Source organism: Dama dama, chromosome 9 (assembly GCF_033118175.1).
Source record: "Dama dama isolate Ldn47 chromosome 9, ASM3311817v1, whole genome shotgun sequence".
NCBI classification, from domain to species: Eukaryota; Metazoa; Chordata; class Mammalia; order Artiodactyla; family Cervidae; genus Dama; species Dama dama.
In genome coordinates, this window is record NC_083689.1 from 82,794,154 (window position 1) to 82,819,599 (window position 25,446).

The following is a 25,446-nucleotide window of genomic DNA, read 5'->3' on the forward strand; positions in this document are numbered from 1 at the left end:
GACTCTAGCATGCCAGGCTTCCCTGTCCATCACCAACTCCTGGAGTTTACTCAAACTCATGTCCATTGAGTTGGTGATGCCATCCAACCATCTCATACTCTGTCATTCCCTTCTTCCCCTGCCTTCAATCTTTCCCAGCATCAGGGTCTTTTACAATGAGTCAGTTCTTTGCATCAGGTGGCCAAAGTATTGGAGCTTCAGCATCAGTCCTTGCAATGAATAATCAGGACTGACTTCCTTTAGGATTGACTGGTTTGATGTGTTTGCTGTCCAAGGGACCCTCAGAAGTCTTCTCTAACACTGCAGTTCAAAAGCATCAATTCTTCAGTGCTCAGCTTTTCTTTATGGTCCAACTCTCACATCCATACATGACTACTGGAAAAAACCATAGCTTTGACTAGATGGACCTTTGTCAGCATAGTAATGCCTCTGCTTTTTAATAGGCTGTCTAGGTTTGTCAATAGCTTTTCTTCCAAGGAGCAAGCGTCTTTTAATTTCATGACTGCAGTCACCATCTGCAGTTATTTTGGAGCCCAAGAAAATAAAGTCTGCCACTGTTTCCATTGTTTCCCCATCTATTTGCCATGAAGTGATGGGACCAAATACCATGATCTTAGTTTTCTGAATGTTGAGTTTTAAGCCAGCTTTTTCATCCTCCTCTTTCACCTTCATCAAGAGGCTCTTTGCTTGGATGACTAATTTCTTCATTGACCTGTACCTTTCTATGTACTCTTCTATTATGAAAGGAAAATAGATTTTTTTAAAGTGCCCTTCTTGAAGTTTCCATTCTCTTACCCCTATTTTTAAAATCATTTTATTTATTTATTTTGTTTTAGGGTATGCTGAGTCTTCACTGCTGGGAGTGCTTTTCTCCAGTTTCAGTGAGTGGGCCTACTCTCTAGAAGCTGTGTGAGGGCTTCGTATTGTCGTGGCTTCTCTTGTTCCAGAGCATAGGCTCTCGGCACTCGGGCTTCAGTGGTTGTTGCACATGGACTCAGCAGTTGTGGCTCTTAGGCTTAGTTGCTCCTTAGCATGTGGAATCTTCTGGATCAGGGATCGAACCCACGTCTCTTGCATTGGCAGGCAGATTTTTTACCACTGAGCCACCAGGGAAACCCTCATACCCCCATCTTAATTCATCCTCTTTGCCTTAAACATGACTTGAAAAATAAGAGTTTTTGTAATGAAGGCAGAATCTGTCAAACTCTAACTGCAGGAAAAGCAGTGTGCTCAGCTTGCATAAATGGATGGAATTATCCCATTGGAAGACAGAGGAACCGACCTTGCACATAAATGTCTTGGCTGTTTGCAGCAAGACTCCTCTGGTCTCATCTCTGCTACAATGTAAAGGTCAAAGTAACTTCACACAGCCAGCGTCTCATCTCTGTATGCTGGCTAAATGTCTCAGGATGATAAAGTTGAACTAATGGGAAACTAATCTGATTCTGTTTGCTTCTTAGAAATGAGCAGATTATGCTTTCCAGTTGAAACAGTTCTATATACAAACACCTTAAAAACCCAGTTCTTTTAGATCTCTAATATCTTCTTACTGAAATATACTTGACTTACAATATTATATTAGTTTCAGATGTCCCACATAGTGATCCAGTATTTTTACAGATTATACTCCATTAAGAGTTATTACAAGATAATGGCTCTGTTTCCCTGTGCTGTACAACACATACTTCTTGCTTATCTATTTTATTCATAGTAGTTTGTATCTTTTGATCTATGTCCCCTAGCATGCTCCTTTTCCCATCCTACTGGTCATCACTAGTTTATTTTCTATATCTGTGAGTATTTCTGCTTTGCTATGTACATTCATTAGTATTATTTTTTAGATTCAGTATATAAGTGATATCACGTACTATTTGTCTTTCTCTGTCTTAACATTTCACTAGGCATAATATTCTGTAGGTTCATCTCCATTATGATAAATGGCAGAATTTCATTCATTTTTATGTTTCAATAATACAACATGGTAGTGGCTTCCCAGGTCACTCAGTGGTAAAGAATTTGCCTGCCAATGCAGGAGATAAAGCTTCAGTCTCTGGGTCAGGAAGACCCTCTGGAGGAGGAAATGGCAATCCACTCTAATATTTTTGCTTGGGAACGCCCATGGACATAGGAGCCTGGCTGGCTACAGTCCATGGACATGATTTAGTGACTAAACAACAGTACAACATTGTATGTATATTCTACCTCTTCTTCCTCTGTTTGTCTCTTGATGGACACTTACTTGTGTTGCTTCCATATCATGGCTACTGGAAGTAGTGCTGCTATGAACACTAGGGTGAGTGTATCTTTTCAAATTAGTTTTATCATCTTTTCTGGACATATACCAGGAGTAGAACTGCTAGATCACATGGCAGTTTTATTTTAGTTTAAGAAACATTCATACGATTTCCCACGGTGACTGTACTATCTACATTCCCACCAACAGTATATGACAGTTTCCCTTTCTCCACATCCTTGCCACTATTATTGTAGATTTTTAGATGGTAAGTATTCTGACAGGTGTGAGGTTCTATCTCATTATCCTTTTGATTTATTTACATGCCTCTGATTCGCGATGTTGACCATCTTTCCATGTGCCTGTTGGCCATCTCTATGTCTTCTTCGGAAAAAATGTCAATTCACATCTTCTGCCCAATTTTAAGTTGGGTGGTTTCAATGTTGCATTGTATGAGCTATTCATATATTTTGAAATTTACTCGTTAGTCACATTTGCAAATCATTTCTCCCCATTGATAGGCTGACTTTTTTTGTCAGTGGTTTCCTTCGCTGTAAGTTTTATTTAGTTGTAGTTGATTTTATACTTTGTGTCTTTTAATTTTAATGGTTAAGTGGTTGATCCTCAGTCCTTATATTTGCCTTTCCTCAAGGAAATTTCCTTTTCCCATAGATACTTGCCTCTTTTCCTCTTACATAAGATCCTGTGACTTTTCTTTTAGGGTAGATTTAGTGTTGATCAACCCTTTTAGTCTTTCCTTATCTGAGAAGTTCATCTCTCATTCTATTGTAAATGGTAATCTTGCTGGGTTTAGTCACCTAGGTTATGTTTTTCTTTTTCATAACTTTGAATGTATCATGCCACTCCTTTCTGGCCCACAAAGTTTCTGCAGAGAAATCAGCAGATAGCCTTGTGGGGATTCCCTTGTGTACAACTCTTGTCTTCTCTCTTGCTGCCTTTAGAACTTAGTCTCTCTTGCTATTTTGATTCTGTTATGTCTTGATGTGGGTCTGAGTTCATCTTTTTTGGGACCCTCTGTGATTCCTGTACCCGGATATCTGTTTCCTTCTTGATCTGGGGGAATTTTTTAGTCATAATTTCCTCAAATACATATTTGATTCCTTTTTCTCTCTTTTCTGGGACCCTTACAATGTGAATGTTGGTATGCTTAACGTTATACCAGAGAGCTCTCAAATTGTTCTCACTTAAAAAAAATTTTTTTTTTTTTTTAAGATATTCTGGTTGGGTGATTACCACTGTTCTATTTCCATGTCACTTATGTGTTCTCCTGTGTCAATCTGCTATTCATTTCTTTTAGTGCGTTTTTAATTTCAGCTGTTGAATTCCTCGTTTCTGATCAGGTATTTATTTTCTAGTACCTTGTTAAAGTGTTCACTGTGTGCATCAAAGTCTTTTCTCTAACTCAGTTAATATTACTCAAATATTACTCATGTTTTGTGTTCTTTAGTTGATAAATTGTTTATTTCTGTTACATTATTTTGAGGGGGTTTCTCTTGCTGTTTCAATTGAGGTAGTTCCTCTGGACTTTTGCTTAATTTCCCTGCCTCTATGAGTTTAGGTGAAACAGTCAGCTACTGTGGTCTTGAAGGGGTGTTCTTACGCGGGAGCGTAAGAACTGGTGTGCCAGGACCTTTGGTGGATGAGCTAGATGAGGCGGGGATGGAAGTCGCACCTTTCTTCAGGGTCTGCTGTCGCTACCACCTCAGTACGAGGTGGGGCTAGAGATGGAGAGGCTAGAGCGGTGCTGGGTGTGCCTTCCCCTTTGCGCAGCGGCTGTCGCTGCCCCAGGCCCTGGGGGCTGTCAGAAGTCCGAGAGCTGGGTCTGAGCTGGCTCTGTTCCTCTCCCCTCACTGTGACCCTCGCCCCGGGGTGGGGAGTGCCGAATTAGGCGAGGCCTGTGCAGGTTCTCAGACCTGCCCTCTGCTGACAGAGGCCTGCGTTTCCTCCCGTGTGCGGCCTTCACAGGCATCCTCAGTGGTTTCCTTCACTCGACTTAGAGGCAGCCTCCACCTAAGCCCCCTCTGTCCCTCGCCGCCAGTCACTGCCCCCGGCCTCCACTGCCCCTTCCCTGTGGAGAACTGCTCCAGAGGACGGGCAGGGCCCGTGCTGACTCCTGGCGCGTGCTGGGGGCGAGCGGGGGTGGAGCGGCCACCGTCAGAGACCTCGGCGTGTCGTGATGCGCCGCTTGTGTGACCACTAACCACGGGCACTGCCCTCCCACGCGGGGGCCGGGTCACGGCTCTCCCCTGGTCGTGGCTCCTCCAGATCCTGTGCTGCGCTGGGGAGGGATGTGAGTAGGGCCGGAGTGTTGGCTTAGCTCAGGGTGGCCGGCGCAGCAAGGTGGCTGCAGGAAGCCCAGCAGTCTCCGGAGTGAACCTCTCTCTGTCCCGCCTCAGGGTCAAGGCAGCGAATGTGCGCTCCTTCCCAGGAGAGTTCAGGCTCTCCTGTTCGTCCTAGCAGTCCTCCAGCTGGCTGAGGGGACCTGTCTCCTCCAACCAGGACCCCAGCACTGAAGGGCCCAATCTGTGGCTCCAACCGTTCACTCCCCAGAGTAGGTTCCGCCCTTCCCTACATATTCCCCCTTTTCCTCTGCGTCCCCTCCCAGTGGCACAGGTTCCAATCCTATTGCTTTCCTTCTCTTCCTACCCGATTACCTGTGTCTGTCTTAGAGCCTTGGTTGTACAGGAGTCCTTCGGCCAGTTTGTAGTGAAAACTGTCTCACATGTAGAGGTATCTTTGATGTGTTCATCAGGGGAGGTGAGCTTCACATCCTCGTACTCTGCCATCTAGATCTGAACCTCTCAGACGTCTGATTTCTTGTAATGAAGTCCAAAATTTTTCAATATATTCTTTTAACATAATCACCAAAAACAAAAACTCATGTCCAAGTAACTAAGAAATGTCTTGAACTCTAAACACATTCTGCATATTTATGTTGATTTTCAACTTTTAATCAAACGGTAAAATAGGAATTCTATTTGTAAAATAAGCATTTACCCCCATAGAGTTTGCAAGTTGAAATATGTTAATAAATTACTGTTAGCACATATATTTGGGGCTCTCTCCAAGTCCCAAATTACTTAGGTATTTTTCACAGTTCTTTTGGTTGAGTCCTCTCTTTTGTGTATGTGTTTTTATGCCAGAAATAGATTTGAAGTGTTTTAATTGTTGGCATTTATATCTGAAAGCAGTTGGAATCATAAAGCTTATTTTTGGCAAGCAGAATCAACATCCACCACAAAGCAATCTGTAATATAAAGCCTATAGCATAAATTTTTGTCTTTAGTGGGAGGAAATCCACCACAATAGGTTAGGGATTAACTGTATGCATTTACTTCTGAAGTTTATGTGGCAGTTAAGTGATTCTGGTAAATGCCAATTTCCTACTTATTAGGAGTAAGAACATCTATTTGTGCAACACAAATGGAAAATATATGTGATTTAATTATCTGTCTGCCCCAAAACTCCTCTTCAGCAGGATAGGATTGTACATTTCCAGTGCCTCTTTAATGCATAAGTGGGGACCTCAATTTTTGAGACCCAGTGTAAGAACTCATGTCATGGCAAACTTGAGAAATAATACTGCCAAGTGAACCAGAAAGATATTTTATTTTAAACAGGTTTCAAATGAAGGTTGAAGTAACCTGGAACAGACACTTTTGCAATCTACATTTCATGTTTTCCAAAGTGCTGACTGCCAGAGCAAAACAACAAAATTGTTTCTGGTTATGTGAAGGGAAAAAGGTTGATATTAGTTATTCATTTTTGCAGATGCACAGTTCAGTAACTCTTGTACACAGAAACACTATGCAAATCTTTCTAAAACTTGAAAATACAGTAGTGGATGCCTTATTAAACAAGGTTTTAAGTCACCTGAGAAGTAACCAGTGACAGTTTCCCAGACTTCTACTCACCCCAGATCACCTCCCCTCTGAGAGTTCATTTTAGAGATACTTGTAGCATACATGTTCTGTAGAGATTTGAACTTCAAATGCCTTACATTCTAAACTGAGTTTCACTGGACCATGTAGTTTTACAATCAGTATTCTTTCAGCATTACTCTTTTTTGGGAAGAAACGAAGACTGTGTTGCCTATTTCAAAAGGAATTTTTGCTTCAGTGGATTGAATTTTAAACACTGATGTCTCAATATTGAGAATTTTGTTATGGTCTGATTTTTGTGGAGATAATCATCTTAGAAATAAGATAGTGGTCTTATTAACACCTATGGTCAAAGTAGATATGGTTCCTATGTTGGTTTTGATTTGGTTATTGGGGTCAATAAATTTCTTACGAACTTTTACACTGAGCATTTCAATTTTGAATTGAGTATTAGTTTGAGAACTTCTGTGGTGAGACATATCTCTTGCAATTGCTGGTGCTCTATTTTCAAGTAACACTTTCATACATGGCTTATTATCTTTGTTAAGTGTTCATTGTATTGTCTTTTTCAATGGGTATAAATTCAGTTCTCTGGAGGTTTTTCAATTGAATGAAAAACTGTACCTAGGTAATACTTCTCATAGATAAATTAAATATATGACATTTGGCTAGTAACTGCTTGTTGAAATACTATGCTGAGTTCTCAAAATTAAAATGCGTATTACTTTCAATGATTTATACATGCATTCTGTTAGAACAATTTTGAGCTGTTAAATATGTGTAACATCCCTTCAGTCACAAGTGAATAATGACTAACTTGATGACGAAACAGTGAGCACCAATAAGACTGTCAAAAGAATACTTTTGACTTTTCAATTCTTAAACTATTTCTTTCCCTGAAACAATATTTACAAAAACAACAAACACTGAATTCTTTTACAGATTGTATTCAAATTTTTCTATTTTATATGTGATAACCAAGATTATATTGTAAGCACACTTAAAAGCAAAGTTTTCCATGTGACATGAGTAGATATCAAGACCTGCCTTCCTATCACCATCAGGAATTATGTGTGGTAAGATGCAAAGATACAACCACATGAGGAAAATTTGAGAAATGCAAAGAGAAATGCAACTGTAGCCATGCTGAGCCCTACAGACTTCAAGGGAGACTTTGCAAACTGAATGAGACAGATAAACACTTGTATGTGTGAAGACTATTGACTTGAGGGCTTTCTAAAAAGCACTACCATATTTTTGATCAGAGAGTTTTTGCAGGGAATAAAACTTGTATAATTTATTTTTAATTTTTATGCCTTTCTAGATGGACAGGGTTTCTTTTACCTTGAAGGATACACGGAGCTATGGGGATACTTGATGAGTCTTACTGTGTGGGACTCCAGCCCCTCACCCTTCCTTTCCTACTCTTTTACTGTTATCTCACTCACCAGAAGGAGCTGAGGAGAAACTAAACTAATTCTACTGACTTTTGTCTATCTGTTTCTCTTGTTCTGAACCTACATGATGCTACGACCATTAACAGCCACCTTCACCATCAGAAATAGTTTAAATAACAACTTGAGAAACGTTCTCCGTTACAGGACTCTGGGTGTTTTAAATCCAAGGACTCTTCTCTTGCTTTGCTACCCACCTTCCATCTGCCAGAAATCCAGACACCTTGCTAAAATTGTCATTTTAATAAGTTACTTGAGGTAACCTTTAGCTCAGTAAGGTGTCTGACCAGTGGGATTTACAGTTTTTTCCTCTCTAAACACCATGTACAAATGTGTGGCATCACTGAACTAGAAGCCCCCATTTAGATCAAAACCATAATGCTAGAAATAATTAACATTTAAATCCTCTTAAATACTACAGAAACAGTATTTAAGAATTTATTGAAAAAATAATTTATATATTTCTACTGATACCTAGGATGAATTATTTTTAACCTCAATTATAGACCATCCTCCTTCTATATTCTTATCTATAGAGCTGTGCAGAGAACCTACTTCAGAATTTTTATGTGAGTAAATAAATGCTCACAGTGAACTGAGGCTACAATCTGTGTAATTCATTAGAAAGATGAATGTACTTGAGAAGAAGCATAATGTTACATGAATTATGTGCATAATAACTTCAGATTTTTGCATTATGTGTAATCCTACTTGGAATAAAATACTGAACTTTTATCCATTAATTTTGCTAATAATATTACTTACTTTTTGGTAGTCAAAGTTTAGTTATCTTGACTATATAAAGCTAGCCACTCATCATAACCTATTTAAATGCATATAAATAAATTCTTTGATACAAGACTGCTGGGTTTTACATAAAGCAGAATGTCTAATTCAATTAGAGACACAGATGTCCACATTAGTTACAATTCTTATCATTCAGAAAGCGTTTGTGCTAGTTTTATATGAACAATTTCCTTTACTTTTTCAATAATAGTCTAGCAATGAAAAGGTAGAAACTGTAAATGAAATACTGCATTTTTAACATTAAATGTGAAAATGTGTGAAATTAATGGATATTTATGTGCATCCTTACGGCAACCTTTCCTACTACATGAATAGCTCAAATATTTTTACAAAAACAAGGAGAGATAAATTCATTTGAAAATGTAATAATGCACATGTGTGCGTGAATGTGCATGCACACACACACACAGGAAGATGCTAAATTTACAAAATGTACCAGGTAGCTGGTGGCCATGGTAGAATGAAAAATAGTAGATTACGAAGAGTCATCCCAGATTCCAACTATATTTATACATTAATTGTGCATTTATAAAAACCTTACAAATAATTGTTTTTCCAGGAAGACATTATAAGTAACATTTAAATACATGTAGTAAGAAAACATCTTAAAATCGTAAAATCACAGTTAAACAATACAATAAGCTGATGGCTATAAAAGAATCTTCTTTGTAAAGACTTGTCCATTCATGCTTGAAACAACACCATGTTCTTTATTCATTATAACATATAACTTCTGCTAAGTTTAATTGTTTCAATGCATGGAAAGTAATTATTCTGAAATACAACAGAAAGTCACATACATATTTGAACCTGTTGTTTATATTAAAAGCATTTCTAAGGTGTTGCTAAGGTTAAAGTGGATTTACTTTCAAATTATGTAAACTGGGAAGGTTATTTGAATTGTTTTCTAATAAGTAGATGATTAATTGCATTTACCTGTCAGGACATGATGGTAATTTAGATAATAACACATTGTCTTGTGTTCTGAAAACACTATGAAGAATCCAAATTTCATTTTCTGGGCAATATACTGAGGTCATGTTGCATACACAAAAGAGAAAGTGGGATAAAGTTTTAACATTAACTGCAAATAAGTTCTGGGAATAAATACTTTTTTCTAGGAATATTGATACTTGCCTTTGTCATGCTAATTACATCTCACTTAAAAAATGGAAATGCCAAATATTTCCAGGAAAATATTACATTTCAATGACTGAGATAGTCGAAGTGAGTCCAGTCCTGAAGACAGTAAATCCACAAGGGGTGGTGGTGGAGGATAAACTGTATTTCTATACATGAAAAGACTTAATCCCACTTGAAACTTTACAGTATCTATATATTTGTCTACATATTTAAGATTGTAGACAGCAAAAGTATTTACATTAAACTACTTATAGAAATTATTTTTCTTCTATTCAGGAAGACCATTATACTAAGTTAACATGGGGAACTTAGAGGAAATACTCCTTAGGAGACTTACTCAATTCAGAATTTCTCTTTAGCGCAAAGTTCAGAAAAGAAATTAAAGAGGTCTCAGGTGTTTTCATCTGTAGGTCCTTCCTTTCAGTCTGAATTACAGTCCATGGGTAAACTTGACACTTGTGGTAAAATAGGTGAATTTCAATTCAATTTTCTTCTAAACAAATGTCTACATTGAAAGACTGTAATTATTGCACAATTCATGGCAGTGAGGTGGCCGAGGATTAGGTGGTCCCTATGCTCTTACCTTTAGATGCAAAGCCTTTGTAAGAAAGCCTAATGTGGACAAGCTAGCACAGGATGTGAAGCGGGCGAGGCCATCCGTTTATATTTTGCATTACTCTGTCCACCCCAAATGACTTAAATCAGCTAATCTTTACCATTGAAATAAAACACAATCAAAGGAAGGAATTAATAGTTACCAGTTGGGCTACAGCACAATCCAAGTCATAGTGGAAGTGTTTTGTGAGCAAACTTCACACTGCTACTCTCAACACACATGTACACACACACACACACACACGTTTAATATGCCAAATGGAAGCGTGTTGATAGTGGTTCACCTTTCCAGTATTTCTCAAGGTATGGTTCACTGACACAATTAACAGTGACAATCTAAAAGTGGAAACTGCAATTTTTTTCCCCTGGGAAAACTGTATACTGTATGAAGAAGAAAACTGTAAGGGCTGAGAAGGTAAAAATGTTCACTTTTTATTTCTACTGGAGGATGCGAGATTGGGAGGGAGGCATGAAAAAAAAAAGGCCATTCAAGACCTCATGGCATTAAGGACTGTGGAAAACTCTTTGCCAAGGGCTCAGTACTAAATGCTTGGCTATGTATTCTCAGAATGAAATGACAGAGAAAAGGTATGGACAGACGTAGGGCTTCCTCATGTCCCAAACTGAACTCCTTTATTTTCATTTGCTCTTTCAAAGCACAGGAAAAATGTGAACTGAATGAGCCTATGAAATGCAATAGAGTTCAGAAAACTTAGAGAATCATAAAAAAAAGAAATGGACATTTTTTCTATTTTATTCCTGGAGAGAAATGATTGTTGTAGGCACTTTCCACAACTCACAGAGCAGATTTATTAATTTTCTGGCCATAGAAAAATCTTAACCTCAGATTCTTAGCTATGTAATTCCTGTTCATCAGAAACTGAGTCCAAACTGGAACACTTGGAAAGAAGCACTAACATTTACCCATCAAAGCTGTGGGTTATTACCAAATCAATGGTACCTCCAGATTCTGTTTCCAAGTGCAATTCTGCTATAAGAAAGACAGCTGATTAAAGACATACATACCTTAGAAAATAACTTGACATATATTTTCAACTGTGGTGAGTTAGGCAGAACGCAAAGCAGAGTGATAAGAATTAATGTTTTCACCTATTTATTTTTATATTACACATGTATTTTATATGTTCAATGTAGACAAGAATTGCTAATGTTACTGTGAGATGAAATGTTAAAAGTAACTCAGGAAAGGGTAGTATACATAAACATCAACACAAATGCATGGAAAACATAGGTGAAAAGAGAAAAGGATAAGGTTTAAATGATTCAACACCTAAACAAAATTAATATACAGATATACTGTTTTCCATTTGGTAGATGAGAAAATTATTTGATGTTAGAATTAAGTATCCTTATTTTCTGGTTTTCTTGAATCCAGTTTCTTCAAATTTTCAACTGTTTCAGGAATTTAAAAAACTAGCTATTTTTAATCTGGGTTCTAAGAGAAAAAGAAATACTTAAGCTGAATTGATTGCTATACCTTGGTTTTTACTTTTTTTTTTTTTTAACCAAATAGGCTAGAGATAATGGGACCCATATTGCCATCCACATCCAATATTACCCCCAAAATGAGAGCAAGTAAAATCATGCTCACGATTCTTTGATAATAAGAAACAATACCTTCTTAGAAGGCAAATAAAAGAAATTCAAGATCAGTAACAATGGAGAAAAGAGTGAACAAAAGTTTTCAAAATTCTAGCATTATAAGGTTAAGTTTATCTCAAGACCGTCGGTGTTCATACAACTATCACAAAGTGAAAATTAAAATTATCCTTGGAAAATTCACGTATCTGTACAAGGTGTCATCTCCAGGTTACCCGGGCTTGAGTTAAAGACCCTGTGGTCTGAATTTTTCATGAAAGCCTCTCTGCAGCTTGAAAGCTTGACGCTGTTCTCCAGTCTGCAGTCCTAGCCTCTGCACAATGTGTGATTAATGGCAACTAGTTTGATTAGTTTAAATCTGGAACATAAATTTTAATTCAACTTCCTTTTTCCGTTTTAACAGTTCTGCCTAGCATCCCTGTCATGCACAGGCAAAAATCTTTATTTTCAGAAGGAATAAATCCTCGTGGATTTGAGAGAAGTAAGTCATCTAGGATCAATGACTAGTAAATATAATGCCAAAGTGTCACTTTAGAGACCATTTGCCTCCAGAAAGATGGATGCCCCTTACCTGAGATTAAACAATGCTTTTCAAAATCTCTTGAGTTTGGATATATAGTTGTTTACAATTTTAACAGGAAGGATCAGCATCTTAGCTTTCAGAGTCTAAAGTCGGTCTTCACACTTTTCTATTATGACTTCGGTGTTTATGTGTATGATGGAAGACAGGAAACTCAAAAGATCTGGAAAGGGCCACAGAGCAATGTGTTTTCATAAGGGAAGTGTTGTGTTTTGTTTAAATTTTCTAATGTTTTCTGAACAGTTATACGAAGTAGATATATATGACTAATGTCAATGACTACAATAATTTCTCTCTAATAAAAGTCCTATATCCTGGGAACACAGCACCTGCTTTGCTGCCAGTGACCAGGGACACACAGTCAATTCTGCCACTAGTGAGATACTTGGGTAGAGAAGCGGCACTCCAGAACCCCTGGGGTGTGATTAAAATTTTCCTTCTCCCTTGTGCTAAAAGCCTCAATCATTTGAATGTATCTCTTTGCAGTGTCTATGTGAAAATGTTCACAAGAAGTCTGAATAAAAATGAGGCACCATTTCACATTAGTATCTTATTAAAAAACTGAGCTCTAGCATTCCTGGTGACAAGTGACTAATTCAAGCAAATAGTTACTACGTCGGGGCTTTATCATGTTAAACAGAAAATGTGTTGCTAAAAATATGATGACCCCTGGCACTTTATTGCTATGGTCTAAGCAACTGCGGCTAATTACTGATTTTCTGTATCATCTAAGCCAAATCAAGAATTCCACCTAGAGCAGTTACTGCAGAAATATACTGTGTTAGGCCCCAGCTAAGCTTCTGTTGATTTGAAGTTTTATCCCTACATAAAAAGTACAAAAATACTCACTGAAGGTTACTGAGAAATTGTTTGATTTGACATAAAGATGAAGACACACTTCTTTTCTTAGTACACGTTGTCATTCACAGGATAACTTGCATCACACGCAATTTAATGAAAGCTCTCAAATAAGCGATTTTATTCCTATCCATGATTGCAGACATTTACAAAACCATAACATCTGAGTTCACCTTAAAAAATAACTTATATAAAGCAGTGATATACACAGCACAAAATAGTTCAGGGAGGGGCAGGAGCAACTTTTAATAATTAAAATGTAAACGTGAAAAAAAGGATGGAATAAAAGTCCCTACTCATTTCTACTTAAGATGTCATGTGATAGTATTTTACAATGTCCTGTGGGTCAATGTACGTATGTGCATGTGTCCATATAACATACACACATACGATACATTCTCTTTCCCACACATATACATACACAGATAATCATTTGCAGTTCAGTTGAGGGCAATTCTAATGTGCCGCTCCGTACAGTTGTTCGAATCACGTTTGGACCCGCTTTCTTCACAAAATAGGGGAGAGAGCAGGAAATAAAAAGGTTGGTTTGGTGTGACTGAGATTCCTTTGTTTAACTGTACACTGTGATGAATAATTTTCTTCCGTAGTAGTTCTGTGAAGGGCTGACTCACTGTGGTTTCCATGAGGAGACTTGGTAATGGATCACACACTCATTGTCATGCTAGGGGAGTACTAGGAGAGAAGAATCCATATTTTAACAACAGTTCTACAGGCCACTGACATCCCCCTCGGTAAACAATAGTAACTGTGAATTTTAATGCCTTTTATGAACAAGCTTTTAATACACCATAAAAGTTTAGAAAGCAGGAAAAGAGTAAATTATATAGAATTGACCGTCCTGAAATGTTAACTATTCCCCTCTGGAAAGCAACCAGTCCTGTCCTCTCTCTGAGCGTTGGGGGTTGATAAGCCACCTGGTCCCTTAGCTTTTTTTCTTCTAGGCAGATTCAGGATTTATGGGCCCTTGGAACAACTAGGGCAAAAATCGAGCCCAAGGTGGAATCATATGAAATGAGTATGAGGGACAGGATAGTCTCTGTCTCCTACACGCTTGGTGAAGATGGGAGGTCACTGGCCTCCTGGTGCCTGTTTCGTCACCTGTTAAATCTGCTTCATGACAGTATTAATCTTAAAGGGGTTTTGGGAGGATTGAATATAAACCCCTTAAAACTATATATTTATTGGAAACACAGAAATGTGCTCAGTAAATGCTGGATTAATCATTGAACTTATAGCTGGCCATAAGAAATCCTCGCTAGAGCACTGAAAAAACATCACTACTTAAAGAGTCTGACTCATGCTGCAGCATGTAAACTTCCTGGAAACTCCGGCTCCAATCTCAATCCACAAGCATTTCTGGGTGGACGGAGGGGCATTGCTGTCACGTGCTACTTGCCGGTTTGAGGCTGACCACCGGGAAAGGTGAGGCTTTCAGAAATTTGGAAACATAGTCTTATAAATGATAAATAGAGCAATTATTCTGATAATGATGTCAATATACCCTCATACTTTTTTAAAGCTTTTTATTTTGCATTGGGGTATAGCTGATTAACAGTGTTGTGGTAGTTTCAGGGGGACAGTGCGGGGGATCAGCTGTACACACACATATATCCATTCTCCCCCAAACGCCCCTCCTCTCCAGGCTGCCGTGTAACAGTGAGGAGAGTTTCCTGTGTTATAATGTAGGTCCTTGTTGGTAATCTACTTTAAATAAGGCCCAGGTATTAGTTTTTCTCCAAAACTCCAGATGTGTTTCTAATGAGCAGCCATGTTTAAAAACACCTGGACTATATGCCGATCTTTTACTTTTATCTAGTTTGTTTCACTCTTTCTATTGCATATTCAGTGCTCCCCTTTCATTTAGTTTGTTTTCCAATTTCTCCATCTCTATTTTGTTTGTTGTTCTTTCTCAAGCCTTTATCAAGCACAGTAGAAAAGCTTTTGTATACCTATATGTAAATAGTATGTACAATATATATTTTAGAAAACATGAATTTTTACCTAACTAAAAAATTTGACATTTGCATTCCATTTGTCTGACTTTATTGAATAGATGCTAGATTCCTAATTAAAAAAAAAAAAGACATGCAACAAGCAACAAAGGTTTACTGTATAGCACAGGGAACTGTAGTCGATATTTCGTAATAACTTATCAGGCAAAGTAATCTGAAAAACAATATGTGTATATGTATACCTGAATCGCCTGCTGTGCGCCTGAAAGTCAACTATACTTCAATAAAACACACAGATTAAGAAAAAAATTAAATACAGCAGTGTGTACATGTCCATCCTAAACTCCCCAACTATCCCTTCCTCCATTCTTCAGCCTTGGCAACCCTAAGTTTGTTCTCTAATCTGTGAGTCTCTTTCTGTTTTATAAGTAAGTTCATTTGTATCATTTCTTTTTAGATTCCACATATAAGGGATGTCATATGATATTTCTCCTTCTCTGCCTGATTTCATTCAGCATGAAAGTCTCTAGGTCCATCCATGTTGCTGCAAACGGCATGATTTCATTCTTTTTGATGGCTGAGTGATATTCCATTGTATATACGCACCACATCTTCTCTTGTCCATTCCTCTATCGATGAACATTTAGGTTGCTAAATGTCTGGGCTACTGTAAACAGTGCTGCAATGTGCCCTCACACTCCTGAGGAACAGACTGTGATGGAAGAGTTCTACAGTGGCACCGCCCAACACAACTTACCTCAGCGGCAGCCACGTTCCACAATCTGTGGTTCCAGTGTGAAAGCCACTAGCCACATGGGGCAACCTGAGCCCATGAAACGTAGCTAGGAACTGAAATTTTAACATGACTCAACTTGAACTTATTTAAAGCCGCTGGTGGCCACTGTCTTAGACAACACATTCTAGATCATCTGCCATGGGAGAAGCATCTGCTACAAATGGAATGGTCTCTGGAAGAAGGGGGTTTCCAGATTAGATGTAAATATGAGTTCTTAAGTACTTTATAAGTTTTATAAAAAACTGAGGACCAGGGCCTTTTCAGACTGTTCGTGGGGTTCTCAAGGCAAAAATACTGAAGCGGTTTGCCATTCCCTTCTCCAGTACGTCAAGGAGTACATCAAGGCTGTATATTGTCACCCTGCTTATTTAACTTATATGCAGAGTACATCGTGAGAAATGCTGGGCTGGATGAAGCACAAGCTGGAATCAAGATTGCTGGGAGAAATATCAATATCCTCAGATATGCAGATAACACCACCCTCATGGCAGAAAGTGAAGAAGAACTAAAGAGCCTCTTGATGAAAGTGAAAGAGGAGAGTGATAAAGGTGGCTTAAAACTCAACATTCAGAAAACTAAGATCATAGCACCCTGTCCCATCACTTCATGGCAAGAAGATGGGCAAACAATGGGAACAGTGACAGACTGACTTTATTGTTTTGGGCTCCACAATCACTGCAGATGGTGACTGCAGCCATGAAATTAAAAGACGCTTACTCCTTGGAAGAAGCCTTTCATTTTATCTGCCTCTTTCCATGGGCATAATCATTAGTACCACGTTAAAAGGAATTCCCTTTTGCCCTGGTCCTCAGTTCAGTTCAGTCACATAGTCGTGTCCAACTTTTTGCAACCCGTGAACTGCAGCATGCCAGGCTTCCTTGTCCATCATCAACTCCTGGAGCTTACTCAAACTGAACAAACCTAGACAGCATATTAAAAAGTAGAGACATTACTTTGCCAGCAAAGGTCCATCTAGTCAAAGCTATGGTTTTCCCAGTAGTCATGTATGGATGTGAGAGTTGGGACTATAAAAGCTGAGCGCCTATAAAAAAATTGGACTATAAAAGAATTGATGCTTTTGAACTGTGGTGTTGGAGAAGACTCTTGAGAGTCCCTTGGACTGCAAGGAGATCCAACCAGTCCATCCTAAAGGAGATCGGTCCTGGGTGTTCATTGGAAGGACTGATGCCGAGGCTGAAACTCCAGTACTTTGGCCACCTCATGCAAAGACTTGAGTCATTGGAAAAGACCCTGATGCTGGGCAAGATTGAAGGCAGGAGGAGAAGGGGATGACATAAGATGGTTGGATGGCATCACCAACTTGATGGGCATGAGTTTGGGTAAACTCCAGGAGCTGGTGATAGACAGGGAGGCCTGGAGTGCTGCACTTCACAGGTCACAAACAGTCAGACATGACTGAGCTACTGAACTGAACTGAGGACCAAGGCAATAAGGGAATTCCTTTTAATGTGGTACTAATGATAGTGCCTCATGGAAAGAGGCAGATAAAGTGAGAGGGTTTGGTCCATTCTGCAAGGGCTTAACCAGGAACAATGATGATTCTGAGAAGGAGGGCATGAACCTTCTGAAAAGGGAGCAGAAAGACTAGATCATGTGAACTCCAGATGACCTAAGGCAGTGTAGGAATCAGAAATGAAGTATAAGGTGTGGACTAGATATGGATGGATTTGTTAATATGGAGAAAGCAGGATTTCCCAGGGAAGAGTGCAGGGCAACAGTGGTTCAGCTGGCAGAAGTCTGGCCTGGAAGTCATCAGAGTTTGATCTATGGCTTAAACCCACAACCCCACGTTGATCTTGAGTTAAAGTAGATGACTAGGCCTGAAAACGGGTCACCAGAGCCTAAGAGGAGGATTGTTAATCTTTTAAACACAGGTCCAATCAAGAAAAAAATCTACTTGTTAATCATTTAATAGCCTCAAATTTCCATTTAGTCTGCAAAAACTAAATTAGACATGTTACTCACTTTCCATGTTGGAGTACAGTGAGTAGGTTGATGAAAGTGGAGACTGCCAGAAAAGACAAAGGGGATTCAATTTGATAGAAAGTGTCTTCCCTTTTAAGCTTGATAGTGGCAGCAAAAAGCAAAGCTAAATAAAACCCCAAACAGTCATAGACAAGGATCTGTGAAGTGGAGCCCACCCTGACCCTGTGCTGGGAGGGGATCTACCCCCAACTCATCAGGAGAAATCATGCACATCTCCACAACAAGGAATGACAGCATGCTGCCACAAACTACGCACAGGCTTTGACAATTATACTTTGGTATTTGACATTTAGGAGCAAGAATAAACAAGAAGATAAATGGATACCAATGTTTTATTAAAAGTAGAAAACACTAGAATATGGCAAAATGGGCATAGGACATTTGTTGTTGTTCAGTCACTAAATTGTGTCCGACTCTTCATGACCCCCATGAACTGTAGCCCACCAGGGTCCTCTGTCCATGGATTTCCCAGGCAGAAATATTGCAGTGGGTTGCCATTTCCTTTTCCAGGGATCTTCCCAGATCAGGGATGCTTTCTATGGCTACTGTTATTTATAGTAAGAATCGGTGAGTCGATCATACTGCACACAGAGCCGTCTGTGATGATGGATATGCTCTATTCTGTGCTGTCCGGCATAGCAGCCATTAGCCAGATATGGCTACTAAGCCCTTAAGATGCAGCTAGTCTAATTTAGGACCTGAAAATTTAACTGGATTTAATTTTAAACAACACAGCGAGATCATCAATCATTATTTTAAAGACAAAGACTTTAATGGGTATATTGTGCCAATCTAAAAACAGTAAAAGCCTTTAAAGCTTTTCTGAAAGGACTTCAAAGGGTATGTTGGAAAAATTTTCTGGGTAAGTCATAATTAATTCTAGAGACCATCTCATTTAATGCACATCCTGAATAATCGGATTTTAAAAATCCCTGAATCCTTTTTTCCTAAGGATTATTCCAGTTCATTCATATGTCAAGTAACATTAGGTAATATTGTGAAGAATACATTACAGTATTCATTCTAATTATACACTGTTAAAAGTATGCAGATATGCAAACAAATATATGTGCACATTCCCTGCTACCAAGCATGCTTATTGGTTGTTCCTATTTCTTAACACTGGCAATTGTTAAGGTTTTAAACCTGTAGTATTTCAAATGTCTTAAGTAAATCTTACAGTAAAATGAGAATCTGTTACAGATTCATTGGGAAGTTAGAGAGTTAGGTTTATTCAGGGAGGAAACTGAGTGGAAAAATAGGGTACACCAAGAAAGTCAGGGCCAGATTTAGTCAGAAAGGATGGAAGCATCATCTCTAAGCAACCAAACTCAGAAAAATTAGCAAGCATCTAATAAAATTTAAAATTTGAAAGTACAAGTAACTGTAAGATGAAGCTCTGAGTATATTTGGAATAGTAAAATAGACTGTGTGTAACTGTCTATATAAATGATGGGCTATTTGCACTGCTAAGGCTATAAACCACTTATCTGTTGTTGCCTTTATTGAAACTGCTTCAACTAAGTGAGATTGAGGGAAATCACAAAATTTCTAGGAAAACTCACAGAATGTGCAAGCAAAAAGGAATTTTGCTACTGATTGCTATTCAAGCAGAAGAGAAATAGCTTACATTTTTTTTCCAGAAGTAAAGAAAGAGTAAGTGTTAAATGGGATGTCGTACTTAGAGACATGAAATATTCACGGTGTACTGTCCCGAGACCACACGGCAACGTTTCTGTCGTACCACTGCATCAATATGCCATGACATATTCTAGTGTTTATGCGGGAGGCTGTGATAGCAGGTTCTCCTTCGTCAGGTGAGAACAGTTCTGGCCTTACAAAACTATTGATGGCATCAGTGTTTGGTTTAGCATGTAAAGCATGAACTAGAGAGTTTATTATACCCACTTCATGTACCATGGACTTCATCAGAAGTATCCATTAAATCTACAACCAATGTGTGGGCATTTCTGTTCATACACTTTAAGAACACTTCAGATCTTATGTTTATTTCTAAGCATCTAGATATTTTCTTTTCTAAATAAGAGATAATATTACAGGTACCTGAGCTGAACTAAAATGAAATAAATCTAGTGTGTATGTGGCTATGTAAAAAAAAAAAATACATGGGGGCATATGTGATTTCTTTGCAATAGCAGAAAATGACAAAAGGCAGTAAGGGTAATAAGAAATTATCTACTGTCTTGTTGATAATTCCTATTTGGCAACATGATTTTAACAGCATGTTTGCTCAGCTGATTATAGTTCAATGCTATGGCAAAGTATGATGCCAAATTAATTCAAGAAATAAGACTGCTTTCTCCTGAGAGTCATGAAGCACTATTTTGAACTAAACCTTTTTGTATTGTTTTCAAAACCAAACATTTTCTAGAGTTTGAACACTAGGGGGCATCTTTGTTTTTTGAAATAAAGGCTTGTTTATGATTTCCCCCGCCCCAAACAGTCTGAATAGTGGCTCTATTTTTTTGGTTCACATTTTTCTACATAAAGTGTGTTGGCACTGCAAGCTTTCCGCCTTTGGGTGGACATTTCCGTCTGTATATGGATTACATTAAGCAGCATGTGTGAAATAACTGGGACAGTGTCTGTAACAATCAGTTAATAGATGTTTGCTTCCTTCCCAGGCTGCTTCTGTGGTTAAACTTCAAAATAAAGACTGACAAACCCTCAAAAGGCAGACTGCTCAAAAATTTTGGCTTTACAGACTTTAGGTGCATTAAACACTAGAGTCTGATTTGCATGTTTAGTCATGGGAAATGTTTTCTTTTTGAATTCATTAAGTAGTTCTGCTTTTCCTTGATGATATACTTAGCAGAGATACCTAGCCTATTTACGGCTTAAGGCCTTACTATATGTCAGCAACGAATTTCTTTTGTCTTCCTCCTCTCTGCTCTATTTCTTGAACTTTTAAAGTGCAAACAAAAATGTAACAGAGGAATCCATAACACGGGTGTCATTCATAGTGGAGACCCGTGGGGGTGGGGGGGGGACAGCTCGTGGCCAGCGTGGACCTGCTTCCAGGGCCGCGCTACACTCGAGGCAGCGGCAGGTTCTCCACCCCCATCCGAGTGTTTCTCTTTGGGGGACTTTTCCAGTGGGGACAGGAGAGAGGGGAGGGGAGACAGGCTGGAACTTTTTTTTTGGTAACTGCACAGCAGCCTGGCATTTTACCTGCTTCCTGGCTTCAAGGGTAGGGAGGCCGGGCCAGGGTCCAGGGAGGGGGCAGCCCCGCGCCAGCAGCTGTCCGCGCTGGGCACACAGTCCCAAGGGGCGCTGCTGCCTGCTGGGGGCCTGGTCCACCTGGGGCCGGAGGGCGAGGCTGGTGTTGACACAAAGTAGTTTTTCAACTCCCCTTCTATCTGGTTTTCTGATCATCACAAAAAGCTCTCCGATGCCCACTATGAAGCTGGCCCCTCCCCAACGAACAAGCAGTCACCAACAAGGCATCTGGGAAGGAAGAGTGGGTGGAGTTCCTCTCGTCCTTGCCCCTGAAGTCAAAGTCACATGGGATCTCTTTAAAGAAGTTTTCTTGTCCAATACAAAGGTAATAAATTTCCTCAGTGCTCTTTAAACACATGGTTTCTATTACAGTACTTATTAATCTGACACGTGGTTTAATTAGTTGTGTAAACACATTTTCCCCGTCAGATTGCATTCTTTGAGGTTAGGGATGTGTTATGTTTATTTCAGAATACTTTGTCCTTAACCTAGTGCTCTGCATACTGCAGGCTCAACACATCTAATTGAACTGAATTAATTATCATATACCTCACTGAATTATAAAATTTTGTTAGTGGAAGAATTAACATAAAATGAAATTAATGTCTCTAATTAGATAGAGAGAACAGTAACTAATTAATTTGTCAATAGTCTTCAAGCAAACTAGTGAAAGAACCAGGACCTAAAAAAAACAAAATCCCGTAACCCTAAGCATTATGATAAACTATATAGTTTCTCACAATTTTCTGTTTCCTCATCACTGATGGGCTAATTTTTTGATTTTTTTAAATATAAATTTTTATGTATAACTTTCTTGTCCCCACTCATCATATATAGCATGTAAATAAAAGTCAAACTAAAAATCAGTGTAATTTTATGTCTAGTTTTAACAGAAGTCAAGTCTAAAAGTACAGGAAATCCTGTCACAGGTAGAGGTGTTAGAGCAATACCAAGAAGTAAAGGAATCCAGGGAACACTCAATCTTGGGTTCCATTCCGGGTAAAATTTAGGCATGCTACCAGCTACTGCTTCCAATTCTGATCTCTGGTAAATATTGAATTAGGGCAAAATGAAGGTACAATCAGAAGGGTTTCTTTTCTGATTCTGCTTATAGTTTGGTAGACCCTCCATAACTTTACTAATGGCAGCACGTGTATTGGAGGCACTGCTTCTGAGAACATGAGACGAGCCTGGGTTCTGAAGTTCTTCACTCCAGTTCAGGCATTCCTAGCAGACAACGTGGGTCAGCATCACTGCTGAAGCTTTCTCACCTGAAAGTATGCTGGGCCCCACTCCTGGAAATCCTGAGTCACTGGGTCTAGGGAGGGTTCTGGGAAATTGTATTTTTAACAATTCTATAGGCATTTCTAGTGTGAAAAAACAGTCAATTAACTATTATATAGTGTAATCATTCCTTGAGAAAGATACCATGTCCTTTTGGTTTCTTCAGGGCCTAGCTATTGCTTGGGCGAGTGCTCAGTAACTGTTAAATGGAGAAATGAATTTTATTGCTTCTCTGCTGCTGTCTACTTTTATGTAGACACGAAATGCTGCCTTTGTTTAAAACTATAGTCACACAAAAAGTGATGTGAGCATCTAGTTCAGGTTAAATGTAAACAACACGTTAACATACCAGGCAGGAAAGTCTAGAGTATGAAGTAAAGGCGGCATCTTAGAGACAAGTTTCAGAGCCTCAAAGGACAGCACTGCGAACAGACTTGGTTTTGCAGTGATCCAAGACATTTCAGTAATGTGAAGACTCATGAAAATGATCAAATATGCAACCTGTTTCTAGTACATTCCTTTATAATGTATGTTTTCTGTAGAAAAATTGTTATTAAAATTTTCATTTTTGTAGCTATGTACAAAGAATCAGAGTTGAAAGTGCATTTTTTAAAATGTTTACAAAGAAATTCCATATAATTTTCTAACTCTTAAAAGATCAACCTATTGAACTCTAAATAGTCATAATAATGGCTTTATGCACTTATTCTAAGGAAGAGCTTCAGAAATAAAATCTGGATATAATAATGTAGTCAAGGGAATACTTACACTCTCACTCTGAAAAGGATTTAAGAAATTTCCCCCCATTTCGCCATCATCTCTTGGAGTGCCCGGCTGATTACTCAGGCTCATATTATTGGGAGAATTCTGTTAAAAAAAAATTTAGAAAACAAAGCATTTTTAAGATTTTAATTTCCCTTTTACACTGTACTGTTTCAAACATGGAATCTATAGCATCATCTCTAACGACAAAGTAGATATAATTCCTACGTCGGACTTCTACCAGGTATTCCAGTTCATTCTTAGTACCTTGACAAGTACTATATATTTTCCCAAATGAAAATTAAAAAACAAACTCCAAATAACTCACCATAACTCTTCATCTTAATCTCAGAATCAATATTTATTCAAAATCTCACCTTCAGTTTACGGAGTTCCTAGGACTCTGGAGAGTTTAAGAAACATTCCCAGGAGGACCATGATGAACAGAGTGGGCAACCCACTGATTCGACAGGATGGAACAATGCCTTGCCTGGGTGATTTTACTAACCAGACTCGAAAGGTCACTATTTTCATAAACAATTTCCCTTTAATTCTACATGCATTTTACAGAAGTAACACGATTTTAGCTATTATTTTTATATGAACCATAAGGGGAAAAGGAAAATAGTTAACGATAGTTAAGAACAAGAGGAATAAATACCCTAGAACTTGAGAATTCAGTATGTATTTGCAGAGAGAAGGGAGGCTCCTGTGTGGAGGGATCTAGAATCCTTTCCAACCATTTGTTTGAGGAGACGTATTCAAAACTCTTAAGGTAAAATGGTTGATAGGCGCTATCTAGTCAAATACTAAATTAGCAGTATATTGCTTTATGCTCCATTTACATCTTCTAGTCCAATCATTACTGTGTGATTTTAGCCACGTGAGGTCATCTGACACGCCCGCTCGGTGGGGAATGCAGAGCGGCAGAGGCACACAGCGCATGCGCACACCGGGCTGCACGTGTCACTGAGGGACTCTTGGAAAAATAGGCTGCAAGGGTGAAAACTCGTTATTTCAAATGGAAGCCAGGTTTTGGAGTCTTTTCCTGAGTCACTGCCATTTATATTCTGTTTCTGAATACGTTTTTAGTTTTTTTTTTTTTTTTTTTAAGAAAATTTCTGAGGATTCTGACTTAAGTTATGTCATAAAGATGAGACTTTCATGAATGAGTTATTCCCAGAAGAATATATGCTTTTAAAAAATACGGTTAAAGTGTAAAGCAGAAACAGGTAGACGAGCTGGTGGAAATACAGCTCGTGTCTTGGCATGCTCTGCACCTCAGAGGGAGGATCTGGGCACATGGATTCTCTGAAGTCCATAGGCGCACCGTTTGCTAGTGAACCCCACGGGCCCAGGAACCACTGCCTAATGGCACAAAGAGGGTTCTTTTTTTCTTTTTTGACAACTGTTTTTCCTATGAAAATGTTAGTTTCCTAAGTATAAAATAACTGGACTTTGAAATGTACAGGGATAACTTGATTTCCTGGAAAAAAAAAATTAAGTAAAATTGCAGTGCAACTACTTAAGCTATAACTCACTAAAATAAATTATTAATCAACTGTTTTAAAATAAGGAGTAATAATATTGACTAGTTCAAAATACGGCAAATTTATTTTTAAAAATATTGTAAGATTTACCCCAAGTCTAGCAGTCTTTTTGGTCCAGACAGATTTGTCATTTCATGGACAAACTGTAATCGTGGAGTAAAAAATAATCTGCCGCACCTCTACAGGGGTATTTGAGGATGTATTTGGAAGCTGTACACTTGGACGTATTCAAAAAAACAGATGAAACAAGCCCTCTCCATCTTAGTGTGATATTCGGACCCCTGGCCAGAAGCATGCAAGATACCCTGAGAGGGGCAGCACATCTCTGACTAAGCTGGGTGCTCCCAGACTCTGCTGCACTTCTGCCATGTATCACTCCTTCAAAAAAGTTTTCATGTTATATTTAAACATTTTTAAAAATTGCAGTATAGTTGATTTATAATGTTGTGTTTCAGGTGTATAGCCAAGTGAGTAAGTTATACAAATACATACACCCATCCTTGTTTTTTTTTTTAAGAGTCTCTTCTCATAAGGGCATTACACTGTGCTGAGCATAGTAGGTCCATATTTGTTTTATATAAAGTACTGTGTATATGTCAATCCCAATCTCTCAATTTATCCC

General features: G+C 38.6%; 1 protein-coding gene across 4 annotated transcripts in view; it reads right to left on the reverse strand.

Moving 5' to 3' along the window:
• Positions 1-8,745: 8,745 nt before the first annotated feature.
• The window catches only part of SSBP2 (single stranded DNA binding protein 2), a 303,233-nt gene continuing 286,532 nt past the window's right edge, over positions 8,746-25,446 (reverse strand). For all 4 annotated transcript variants that reach the window (XR_009694225.1, XM_061151947.1, XM_061151945.1 and 1 more), the window contains 2 exons: positions 23,281-23,379; positions 8,746-13,905 (listed from right to left, as the gene is read on the reverse strand). Coding sequence is in view for 3 of the 4 variants with exons in the window: in XM_061151947.1 (XP_061007930.1) it covers positions 13,876-13,905; positions 23,281-23,379 (129 nt within the window). In the remaining variant the exon portion in view is untranslated. The remainder of the gene's footprint in view (positions 13,906-23,280; positions 23,380-25,446) is intronic.